We start from the raw sequence: 12096 nt of genomic DNA, 5'->3' as shown, positions 1-12096 counted from the left end.
CACCATTCCCTTGCAGCCCTGCTGGAATCCAGGTGATCCTTCAGAAGAAATGTTAACACTGCTTCCTTCCCACATGTGCTGCCAGACCAGAGTTTCACCAGTTTCTGTTTTTGTCTATCTGATACTTGACCAGCTTAAAGCATGCCGCAAAGCACACTCCATTAACCTCCAACCTATCCTCCCTGCAGACAACAACTCTGACTTCTCCAATGCTTCCGAGACCGAATCAGAGCGCAGGGACGAGCTGAGTGACTGGTCGTTGGGCCAGGCCGATGAGGATCGGGATCGCAGGCAGGGATCAGATCCTAACCGGAGGAGGCCAGCCGGAGGCCGTGGACGCGGAGGTCCTCCCTCTGGGAGAGGACGTGGAGGAGGCAGAGGTGGGACATCATCGATCAGTGCTGGTATGTTGAGCTGGTAACTGAAGTAGCATCCTCCTGTTCTTGATCACTCCCTTTTAAAAAGGGCGTAATAGAAGGTTAGAATCTAGTTCGTTTTCACTGTGTGACACATACTTTTGTTTTGACTTGAACATGGGCTGGTGTTTGCCCCTGAGAGGCCCTTGAAAGGTGGTGGTGAGCTGCTGGAGTCTGAGAGATGTGGGGATACCCCCAGCAATGGTGTAGGGGAGGGAGTAGCAACATTTTGCCCCAGTGATGTTGATTCTGTCCCTAGCCAATGTGCTGGTTGAGTTGGATACCTACAGATGAGGGTGGTGCCATGCTTCAGCTGCCCTTTATCTTCTGGGAGGTCACAGTGATCTGTTAAAATAGAAGAAATGTATTTCTTGCTCTCCAGTGGGTACCAGTTTTTGTACGGACCTGGAGCAATCATCCACAGCGTAATTTAGCCAGTATGTTAATGCAGTCAGTGATATCATCTCCCTGTTTTTGTAGTGAAGTCAGACTGCCTCACTGAGGAGGGTCAGGGAGATCTGTCTGTGATGTCGCCTGTTCCTTTCTGATTGTGAACAGTCTGTCGCTAAGAGTGAGGGTAGGGTTGTTCAGGGAGATGAAGCAGACACTTTGGGGTCTAGCTGGAACGAGAACAGCGATGTGCTTCTGAGGCTTTATAAAGCTCTAGTTAGGGCCCATTTAGAATACTGTGTCCAATTTTGGGCCCCACACCTCAGGAAGGACATACTGGCGCTGGAGCGTGTCCAGCGGAGATTCACACGGATGATCCCTGGAATGGTAGGTTTAACGTCTGATGAACGGCTAAGGATCCTGGGATTGTACTTATTAGAGTTTAGAAGGTTGAGGGGAGATCTAATAGAAACTTACAAGATAATGTATGGCTTAGAAGGGGTGGATGCTGGGAAGTTGTTTCCATTCGGCACGGAGACTAGGACCCGTGGGCACAGCCTTAAAATTAGAGGGGGTAAATTTAAAACAGAAATGAGACGACATTTCTTCAGCCAGAGAGTGGTGGGCTTGTGGAATTCATTGCTGCAGAGTGCAGTGGAGGCGGGGACATTGGATGCCTTCAAGGCAGAGATCGACAAATTCTTGATCTCAGCAATCAAGGGCTACGGGGAGAGTGCAGGGAAGTGGAGCTAAAATGCCCATCACCCATGATTTAAATGGCGGAGTGGACTGGATGGGCCGAATGGCCTTACTTCCACTCCTGTGTCTTACGGTAGGAGGGAGAAGCCTGTATACACCATTAACTGGGAGTGAAGGAAGGGTTGTGGGAAGATTGTGCTGGCTGAGACTGCCTGGAGGAAATTTTTTTAAAAAAAGCTGCTTATTCAGTTTGGGCAGGCTGCCTCGCTTTCTGTCCTGCACAGCTGTCTCGAGATAGGCAGTTGCTTCCCATCACTCGAGATTGATGTCTGCTTTCTTCCTGCTCTGCTTCACCTACAGGTAGCAGTCATAGGAAAGGAAGCCTTCAGGAACAGCATTTCAGTCAGCTGGTACCTGTGAAATATTCTGGGACAATCCCCTTTAGGCACTCGAGGCTAAGGGTGACAGTTTGAAAGTATCAGGAGTGAGTGATAGCCTTTTCAGTGAGGGAGTTGAGTTGGAATGAGCTCAGTAGAGTTTGAGGACAGGCTTTGAACACACTGCTTATGCTAAAGGAATGTTCCTATAATCCATTCCCTGGTGTAGACTGCCTCTTCAGGCTGAATGTTGTAAGTGATTTTATGTTTGAAAGGGTGTAGAGCCAGTTCAGATTGTTCATCACATTATACTTTGGTCACTTTGGCAGATGTGAGGAGGTTAAATGATTTGGTGTCCCCCTTTAGAACCTGGGCTTGCTCCTGTGGATAAAGAGGTCCTCACAGAGAGAGACCCATTAACCTTGATGCCCGTTCTACCTGGCGGCCTGTAATTAGCAACCAGAGCCGGCGCATTTATAGACACAGCTCTCTGACCTTTTTCAAGCTGGTTGTCAGTAAAAGCTGTTTGCTGAGAGTAGTGCAGGTTGGGGGTGAAATAGTCTTTAAAGACAGAAAGCTCTCATTTCCTTGGCACTATGCACCACCGCAGCATATCCCAACACCCTCTGCAGGCAATGAAGGTTTTGAATTGTAGCCACTTACACATGGCATAATCCCACAGTCAGCAAAGTGCTGACGATCCAGATCATCTAGTTGAGGGAGATAGTGGCTTGGACCTCTCGCTCGTTCACCTTAGCAATAAATCTAAGAGGTCACCTGAAAAGATACCACTTCCAGCATGCAGTACTGTCGCTGCAATTTATTCCCTGTGATCCTGCAGGGCTTTTGTTAGAGTTGTTCAGTACAGAGACAGTGGTGATGGGGTTTCAAGAGGAAAGAGGCTTGAATCAGAATACAAACTGCAGAAAACCTTCTGCTTGAAGCAGACAGATGGAACGGACAGATCACCTTGGAGCACGAGGGTGAGGCTTTTCTATTTAACCAGTGCAATGACATTGGCCTGGGACTGTGGCTAAATTCAGGCTGGGGTGTGGGCTGAACTTCAATCACAAATGTTTGAGGTGCGAATCAACAGCAAAGGCTTGTCATCTTTCTCCTGTGGCGCTCAGCGTCTCATTGTGTGCCTGCTCCTGTTCCAGTGCTGAAGGATCCTGACAGCAATCCCTACAGCCTGCTGGAGAACGCCGAAACTGATCAAGCCGGCGACACGGATGCCAGTGAGTCACACGCTAACATGAGCCGGCGCCGTAGGTCTCGCAGACGCCGCACCGATGATGATGCCACCATGATGGATGGGGTTGTGGAGTCCGACACTGCGTCTGTCAATGAGAATGGTGTGGGTATGTGTGCCAGGCAGTTTGCTCGCTGTGAGGAATGACGGCTGGGGGTCTGGTGCAGGAACTCTTCACCAGTGGGAATCCTAGAATGAAACCCTGTGAAAGGAAGCTGTTCAGAGCTTTTACAAGATTATCCAATTAGCCCCTCGTCCTCTATTCTTCCCGATAGTCCAGCAAAGCTTCCCCCTGAAGTATTTTTCCAGTTACCTTTTTGATTGGAAATGTCCAAATCTGCTTCCACTATCCTTTCAGACATCAAGTTCCAGATTGTAACCACTTTCTTTAAAAAAAAAACCTCCTCTGCCCCATAAGCTCTTTGTTAATTCCCATCAGTCTGCATCCCTCTGGTTACTGACCCAACTGGCAAAACAAAGACACAGCAGGATCCCTCAGGTTTTCAACCCCCTCCGTTAAATCACTGCTTTACATTCTCCATGTGAAGCCCCTCGAGCTGGGTTCAGTCCTGGTAAATCCCCTCCCCTTTAAGGCCTTACGGTCTTGGTACCCTTCCTAAAGTGTGATAGTGGGGCCATGTAAAAGATTCACAGTCACTTGTCGCATGGGACACCCGGCAGCCAAATTGTGCATGGCAAGATCCCAGAAGCAGCAGCACAGCAGTTGAGTCGGCCTGAGATCAAACGGAGGGCCGTTTTGTGCTTCTAACATTGCAGGTATGTTGGGTATCCAACCCAAGAGTGGGATTCTGTTTTGTTTTTTAATGTTGACGGATTGGATAGAAGTGTGGAGATTTTCATTGGCTCGTCAATACGATTGAAAGCACTTTTTCTTGTTAGCTGAAGGTGATTGGGTGGCTTTAACATTAAATTACTTCTAATGAAGGAAGAAACAGGGGATTTACTGACTAATTTGATGACAGCCAGTGCCGGCGGTGGGGACACAATGTCAGAATAATGAAGGCAACAGTCTTACTGGAGAAACCGATTCTAAAGTCAGGGATGTGAAGACAGGCCTGGAAAGGTGTCATATCTGGGTATTGTGGAGCAAGATGCTTGGCCATGGCTGAGATTGGACTGAACTGTTTTGTACCCCGCCCCCGCAGACGAAAGCGAGGGGCGACCTCCCCGAAGGAACCGGAGCCGGCGGCGCCGCAATCGTGGAAACAGACTGGACGGTTCCCTGAGCCGAGACAGGCAGCCAGGTGAGAAGTTGGTTTCTTCTTTAGCACGTCAGACGCTGATCCTGTGCAGAAAGAGGTCGCTTGGCCCTTCGTGTTGGTACCAGCTCTTTGAGCTGAGCCGGCCATTCCCACTGCCCCCAGCCTCTCACTCAATCCCCCTGTGCATGCATATCTCTCCCCTTTGAACAGTTCATTCTGAATCTGGTCCCACCTGCCTTCCTTTCAGGCAACATGTTCCAGCTCACAGAAGCTCTGACAACATCTTTTCCCCTTTTTTTCTCTCTCCAATGTGTCCAACCTTCCTGTAACAGCAGATTCTTTCTCCCCAAAGTCCCACATAATGTTGAACAGCTCTGCTAAATCTTCCCTGCCCCGCTAAATCTTCCCTGCCCCTTCCTGCTCCAAGAGGAGCAGTCCCAGCTGTTGTGGGCTCTGGGAAGTGGGTGATTGACGTTCTAAGATGTCTGTTACCTCAGTTACAGTGGCCGATTATATTTCTCGTGCCGAGTCGCAGAGCAGACAGTGTGTCTCGCAAAAAGAACAATCCGAGGGAGCCCCTGAGCAGGAGCCGAAGGAAAAACAACTGGTAAGTTCTCTCCTGAGTACCACCCCCTTGACTGCTCAGTTATGTTAGTGTGAAAATAACTGGGACAGCCTTAGTGGTCAGTGTTACATAGCCATGACACTTACTGGGCTCGGCAGAGAATAAATAGCTGGATGCTGTCCTGTAGGAGATGGCCATACTGCCCAACATCTGTGCTCACTCCCAGAACTGTTCCCAGTCCCTGCCAAATTTTTCTTTTTTCTTTTTGTAAACCTTTTTTCTTTGTCCCTCGTTGAATCTCCTCCTTGAGGAGGAAACAGAAATTACTGGAAAAGCTCAGCTGGGTCTGGCAGCATCTGTGGAGAGAAGTCTGAGACAATATTTCAGCTTCGGTGATCCTTCGTTAGAATTGCTTGTCGAGGCAATACATTGTGGATTGGAGTATCTTGCATGCAAACATTTTTCCTTTTTGTTTGTTTGAGCTCTGGGTTGTACACTGATTAGAACGTGGCATTACCTCTTGAGGCAGTGTTGTGACTGTTCTAATCCTCTAATGTACTTCCACTGAGGACTCTGCTCATGTCAGCTTTGCCTGTACTGTTGCAGTGCCAGACCCCTCTGTCATGATAAGGGAGAGTTTGTAAGATGGCCATGAGAGTTCAGTTTGTGACTGTGGGTTGATGGCCCTTCACAATATTATGTCCCAGCTAATCAGGGAAAGGTTTTCTGCAAAGAGAGTGGAATCTGGCTGACCAAGGTAGTGGGAGACTTTTCGGAACCATCGCAGGCTCGTAGGAAGAGCCAAGACGTCAGTGGCCGGGTGGAATGCAGTCATGGTGTGTTTGTGCTTGGCCTCCCTCAGGAGCGGGTGGACCCCAGTGACGAGCCCAGTGCCGTGCCCAACGGCCCCACCAATAGTCTGAGCGACAGCGCCACCAAGACAGCGGGCAGCTCCCAGGAGTGTGGGAGAGCCGGTGCCACCATCAAGCAGCAGGCTGTGGTCAACGGTGTTTCATAAAATGCCACAGCCTCCACCCTTGAATCTCAGTCCCGCTTGCATCATGTTTATTCAATAGTGCTTGTCAAAGCTTGCCAAAGATAGGAAACCTGAATACTACGTAACTACTTACCAATACCCGACTCGACACAGCACTTGCCCTCCCCTTACCCTCAGCACTGGACAGAGGTTTGAGGGGAGGTGTTCAACATATATCTGTGTATCTGTTTTTTGACATTTAATTAAAAAGTTCGAGGAATTAAAAAAAAATACACATTTAAAAAAGCAAAAAAAAAACAAAAAACCCATTTAAATAAAGATGTTGTGCCTTCTAACAGTGTAAAAGAAAACTGTGGGATTTTGTTTTCTGATGTTTTGATGGCGCAGGTCAGTGACTGATATATTTAAATATGAGGTTTGGTTATAGAAGCTGAAGATGGATAGATCAGAACAAGTCTGGTAGAGTGTGTGAAGGAAGGATGTCGGTTACTTAAAAGCTGTATGTTTCAAAAGAAAACATTTAAAATTCTACAGGGAAAAAAATCGCAAAAAAAGGAAACTTGAGTATGCAACCACTTCTGGTAAGGAGACACTGTATAAAATAATGCAGTCTGTATTACTTGCACTGATTAGTAAAATCATTAAAAAAAGGAACAACGAGTATAACTGGGGGGAGAAAAATAAATAAAAGCAGAAATGATTCAGTCATTGCTGATTCGAATGTAAGAAGAAAACACTGGAAGGGAAAGAGGTAGAGAGGAGCATGAAGAAGGACTGAGTGAAAAGTAAGGAGGCTCCAGAGATTGCAGAGGAGAGAGGATTGTCAAGAACGTTGGACAAAGCAGCTTCATTTAAAAGGTTAATTTATTTTCACTGTACAGTATTTAAAAACCGAACTCTCTATAGCCTTGTATCACACTAACCCTAATGCCCACATTTCTTCAGTGCGAGTGTATGACACTGAGCCCAAGCAGCTGTTTTTGATACTTGTTACCTGTTGTGCTGCAGGAGGATGGCTAGTGCGTGTGATCATGAGACTTCAAATGGCAAAAATAATCTAACATTAATTATTCTTTTCTTTTAAATTACTTCATGACTCTAGTTACAAAACGCGCACACAGCTCCTCGCTGATGGCAGCAGCCAGACTCGGAGCCAGTAGGCTCCTTGTTCTGGTGGAGGGGTGACTAAAGGTGTAGGCAGTACCAGCCTGGTTTGCTTAGGAGTAGGGAACAGGGCTGGGTTATCACAGCACAGTCTGTGACAGCCTTCTAACCCAATGGGGGCTTCTTGACAAGTTGGCCCTGCCTGATGTTGAGCGGACCAGAGCAGGAGTCATTGCAGCAACTGGATGGTCAGCAGCAGCCAGTTTTCCTGCAAATGAGAGCAATTTAAGAGGAACAAGTTATTCAAATGCTCGAAAGTTGGCAAGGTGCCCGGTGTGAGACTTTCTGCCCTGCAGGTGTGCGCATGTCTAGGTTGCCAGTTTGCTACCACGAATGAAGTAATTTTTGTTTCTGTGTTGAAATTTTTAAAAATAATTTTGCCCACCGTGCATCTTCAACAGTTTGAAGGATATTTGAAACTGCGTTACGGTGTCAATTTGGATCTGTATCGTACACTCTGGTTGTTTAATGGGGAAACCTGGATAGTGCCACAAGTTGGTTGGCTCTGACTGTAGAAGGGGGTTGGTTTCCTGTCTCTGAACTGTCTTGTGTATGAGATCCCAAACTACGAATGTTTTTGTCCTTTTTAGTTTTTCTTTTTTTTAAAAAAAAATTGTTTCTTTTTGGTTGATGTGCAATATGTTTTCTTTGTATGCAAGTAGTTCCAAAATAAAGTTTGATCTTCCATCTTCTAAATGGCTGAACTGTTTCTTTGGTCATTGTTTCAACTTTGCTACTTGAAGCCTGAAAGCACAGGCCCTTGGGTTTACATCCACCTTTGGCTCGGATGTAGTCGGTTGAAAACCTCTCCAGAGTGCATTTTAGGAATAAGAACATAAGAAATAGGAGCAGGAGCAGGCCCTTTGGCCCCACCAGGCCTGTTCTGTCACACAGTAAGATCATGGTTGAGATTTTCATGGACTCTGCTCCATTCACCCACCTGATCTCCATAAACCTTGATTCCTTTCCTGTTTAAAAATCTTTTCCTTGTTAAATGTTTTTAAGGCAGTCTCAACAGTCTCACTGGGCAGGGAATCCCACAGATTCACAGCCCTTTGAGAAAAGTTGCTCCTCAACTCAGTCCTAAATCTGCTCCCCTGTTATTTTGAGGCTGTGCCCCCCAGTTCTAGTTTCACTGCCCAGTGCAAATAACCTCCCTGCATAATTTTGTTTCCATAAGATCCCTCCCTCATTCTTCTAAATTTCACTGAGCATAGGCTCAGTCTGCTCAATCTCCTCCACAAGCCAACCCTCTCAACCTCGTGAACCCACTCCAGTGCCAGTAATATCCTTTCTCAAGTAAGGAGACCAGAACTGTACACAGTCCTCCAGGTGTGGCCTCACCAGAACCCTGTACAGCTGCAGCATAACCTCCCTGTTTTTAATTCCATCCCTCTCGCAACGGAGGACAATATTCCATTTGCCTTCCTAATTACCTGTTGCAGCTGCAAACCAACTCCTTGTGATTCATGCACAAGAGCACCCAGAGAAAGCAGGAACTGCCGATGCTGGAGAATCCAAGATAACAAGGTGTAGAGCTGGATGAACACAGCAGGCCAAGCAGGAAGGCTGACGTTTCGGGCCTAGGTGAAGGGTCTAGGCCCAAAACGTCAGACTTCCTGCTCCTATGATGCTGCAAGAACACCCAGGATGTTTTCAAGAACAATCTGATTTTAGCAGCTCGGAAGAAATTTTGGCAAGGGCTCAGAACTGAAGCTACCGTGGCCTTTGGTGCCCTTGAAGTTGAGATTGAAGGAATGCAGATATTTCTGCTGATTGGAGGGCTGCATGCAGCCCTCCAAAGTTTGGATGACCCTTGAGGGATTGGTGCTGATGAGTTATTTAACAGCTGGTGTATGTAATATCTGTAGCCCCAACAACAATCCCATCAGATACCGTCTAATTGAATGGCAGGGTAGAATCACAGGGCTGAATGACCCGTTTCTTTGTGGTCCTCACACCAACTTGCATTTATAGGATATGCTGCACAAGCAGGCCATTTGACCCATGCAGGACAACTCCCATGTTCTCATCCTCTACACCCGTTATTATAAATCTCTTCCCTTCCTGTCCAGTTTTAACCTTCATTCTCAACCAGTTTCTGTTAATAGGGACTAAATTCTTGTCATCCTTTTGTGTAAAGAAGTTTCTACTGAATTCTCTGTTAGCACTGCAGCCTCAGCGCCAGGGACCCAGGTTCGATTCCAGCCTCCAGTAACTGTCTGTGTGGAGTTTGCACCTTCTCCCCGTGTCTGTATGGGTTTCCGCCGGGTGCTCCAGCTTCCTCCCACAGTCCAAAGATGTGCAGGCTAGGGTGGATTGGCCGTGCTAAATTGCTTGTGTTCGGGGTATGTGGGTTATAGGGGGGTGGGGATGGGTCTGGGTGGGATGCTTCAAGGGGCGATGTGGACTTATTGGGCTGAAGGGCCTGTTTCCAGTTTCCACACAGTAGGGAATCGAATCTAATCAGAAACGGACTGTACAGTCCATGCTGACAAGATATCCTAAATTAATTTAATACCATTTGCCAGAGTTTGGTCCATTTCCCTCGACCCTTCCTTTTCATATGCACATCCAGATGACTTTAAATGTTGTAATTGTACCAGTTCTCACCACTTACTCCAGCAGTTCACTCTGTGTGCACCCACACCACCCTCTGCGTGGAAATAGTTGTCCCTCAGGTCTCTTTAAATTTTTCATCTTAAACCTATGCCCCTCTAGTTTTGGATTCCCCCACCCTGGGCAAAAGATATTGTCTGTTCTCCCTATCCATGCCCCTCATGGTTTTATAAACCTCTATAAGGTCTCCCTCAGCCTCTGATGCTCCAGGGAAAATACACCCAGGCTATTCAGCCTCTCCCTGTAGGTCAAACCCTCCAACCCCGGCACTATCCTTGTAAATCTTTTCTGAAGCATTTCAAGCCTAACGATATCTTTCCTGTAGCAGGGGGACCAGCACTGAATGCAGTATTCCAAAAATGATATCCTATACAGCCACAACGTGACATCCTAAATTCAGAATTTCTCAGAATGGTATGGGGAAGTGTGAGGTGATTCATTTTAAAAGGACAAATTTGAAAGCAGAATGCAGGGTTAACAGAGAATTTGGCAGTGTGGTGGAGCAGAGGGATCTCTGGGTTCATATTCACAGTTCCCTGAGAGCTGCCACCCAGGTTGATAGAGTTGTTAAGAAAGCGTATGGTGTGTTAGCTTTCATTAATAGAGAGATTGAGTTCAAGAGCCGTGAAGTTATGCTCCAGCTATACAAAAGCCTGGTTCGGCCACATCTGGAATATTGTGTCTAATTCTGGTCGTCTCATTGCAGCAAAGATGTGGAAGTGTTGGAAAAGGTGCAGAGGAGATTTACCAGGATATTGCCTGGAATGGAAGGAAATCCCTGTGGGGAAAGGCTGAGAGAGCTCGGGCTTTTCTCTTTAGAACGAGAAAGGATGAGAGGTGACTTGATAGAGGTTACAAAATGAGCAGAGGTATCGATAGAGTGGACAGCCAGAGACTTTTTCCTAGGGTGCAGGTAACTATCACGAGGGGACGTAGTTTTAAAGTGAGTGGAGGTAGGTTCTTTACTCAGAGTGTGGCCGGGGTGTGGTATGGCGTGGAGTCAGCCTCATTAGGGGCGTTTAAGCAGCTATTAGATAGGCATTTGGATGATAATATAAGGTAGGGGGAGGTTAGATGGACCTTAGGGTTAGGGTGAAAGTTTGGTACAACATCGTGGGCTGAAGGGTCTGTGCTGTTTTATGTTCTATGAAGATGGAATCGATAGCAGAACTTACAGAATTTTCTGAAGAAGGGTCTAGGCCCAAAACGTCAGCCTTCCTGCCCCTCTGATGCTTCTTGGCCTGCTGCGTCCGTCCAGCTCTACACCTTGTTATCTCAGATTCTTCAGCATCTGCAGCTCCTACTCTCTCCTCAGCAGAACTGACTTGAGTTAGAAGGCTGTGTAGAGTGTGTAAGGAGGAATCTTTGGTAACACAGGAATATAAAATGTAAGGGCCGCAGTGTGGTATATGGCCTTTTCTGCCATTTGACAAAATCATGGCTGTTCTAGATTTGCACATGCCCCCCATAAATCTCAAACCCCTCACCCCCAACCCCACCACCCCCACCCCTGGTCAGTCAGAAATCTAACTCTGTCTTGAGTGAACGCATTAATTCAGCCTCCACTGCTCTCCAAATTCAACACACTGTCCGCCCTCTTGGATTGGGGGGGGGGGGGGGGAGAGAGAGAATGAAACTCTTCATCCCCTAAAAGTGAGGCGTTTTATTCTCAAACTGTGTCCCCAGAAAGAAGCACAAGAGGATACCACTTCTCTGTAACCCACTGTCTCAGGACCTACATTTGATCCAGCCAGTATAAACTTTCACAGCTGTTTGCCCCAGCCCTGAAGGATATTGGGTTCTGGAGTAGGCTGTGAGAGCCTCCTGCTAGCGAATAGGGTAGTGCTCTTTTTGCCTCTGTCTTGATGGCTGTATTCCCACTTACCCTGCATACTATTAGTGTCTTCACTGTCAAAACAAAATCATAGAATCCCTACCATGTGGAAACAGGCCCTTCGGCCCAACAATTTCTTTCTTGAATATACACTGTGACCCAGCCTCCAGTAAGACCATAAGAGTTAGGAACAGGATAGGCCATTCGGCCCCTTGAGCCTGATAGCATTGTGGCTGATTGGACACTCCTCAAGTCCCTGACTGATCAAGCATTTATCTCAGCCCTAAGGACTCTGCACCCTCCCCACCCCACCCCCCTCGACATCTCTCTTCCTGGTAGTGAATTCCACAGCCTCTAGAGGAAATGTTTCCTCATCTCAGCCCAAGGAAAGGCTTTTCCCCCTCCTGCCCCCCCACCCTTCCAACACCCCCACCCCACTCCTCCCAACCTTGTAAGCTGAGATTTGTGAACACCCAGCCCAACCCGTGTGTCGTGTCTGTCCAACGCTTTGAGAGAATGTGGCCCTTGGCAGTGGGCATCCATGGAGATAGGGGTCACCC

The 12096-nt window shown here is 47.3% G+C and overlaps 1 protein-coding gene across 4 annotated transcripts in view; it reads left to right on the top strand.

Moving 5' to 3' along the window:
* LOC125448742 (RNA-binding protein FXR1-like) overlaps positions 1-7779 on the top strand; it is a 64621-nt gene extending 56842 nt beyond the window's left edge. For 2 of the 4 annotated variants that reach the window (XM_059642546.1, XM_048524235.2), the window contains exons 13-17: positions 189-404; positions 3043-3243; positions 4301-4399; positions 4855-4964; positions 5785-7779. In XM_059642546.1, coding sequence (XP_059498529.1) covers positions 189-404; positions 3043-3243; positions 4301-4399; positions 4855-4964; positions 5785-5940 — 782 coding nt within the window. In that variant the 3' untranslated portion in view covers positions 5941-7779. The remainder of the gene's footprint in view (positions 1-188; positions 405-3042; positions 3244-4300; positions 4400-4854; positions 4965-5784) is intronic. The other 2 variants (XM_059642548.1, XM_059642547.1) reach the window with 2 other exon arrangements.
* Positions 7780-12096: the final 4317 nt, after the last annotated feature.

The sequence above is a fragment of the Stegostoma tigrinum genome, chromosome 45 (genome assembly GCF_030684315.1).
Source record: "Stegostoma tigrinum isolate sSteTig4 chromosome 45, sSteTig4.hap1, whole genome shotgun sequence".
Taxonomy (NCBI): domain Eukaryota; kingdom Metazoa; phylum Chordata; class Chondrichthyes; order Orectolobiformes; family Stegostomatidae; genus Stegostoma; species Stegostoma tigrinum.
This window is presented reverse-complemented; position numbering and strand designations above follow the sequence as displayed.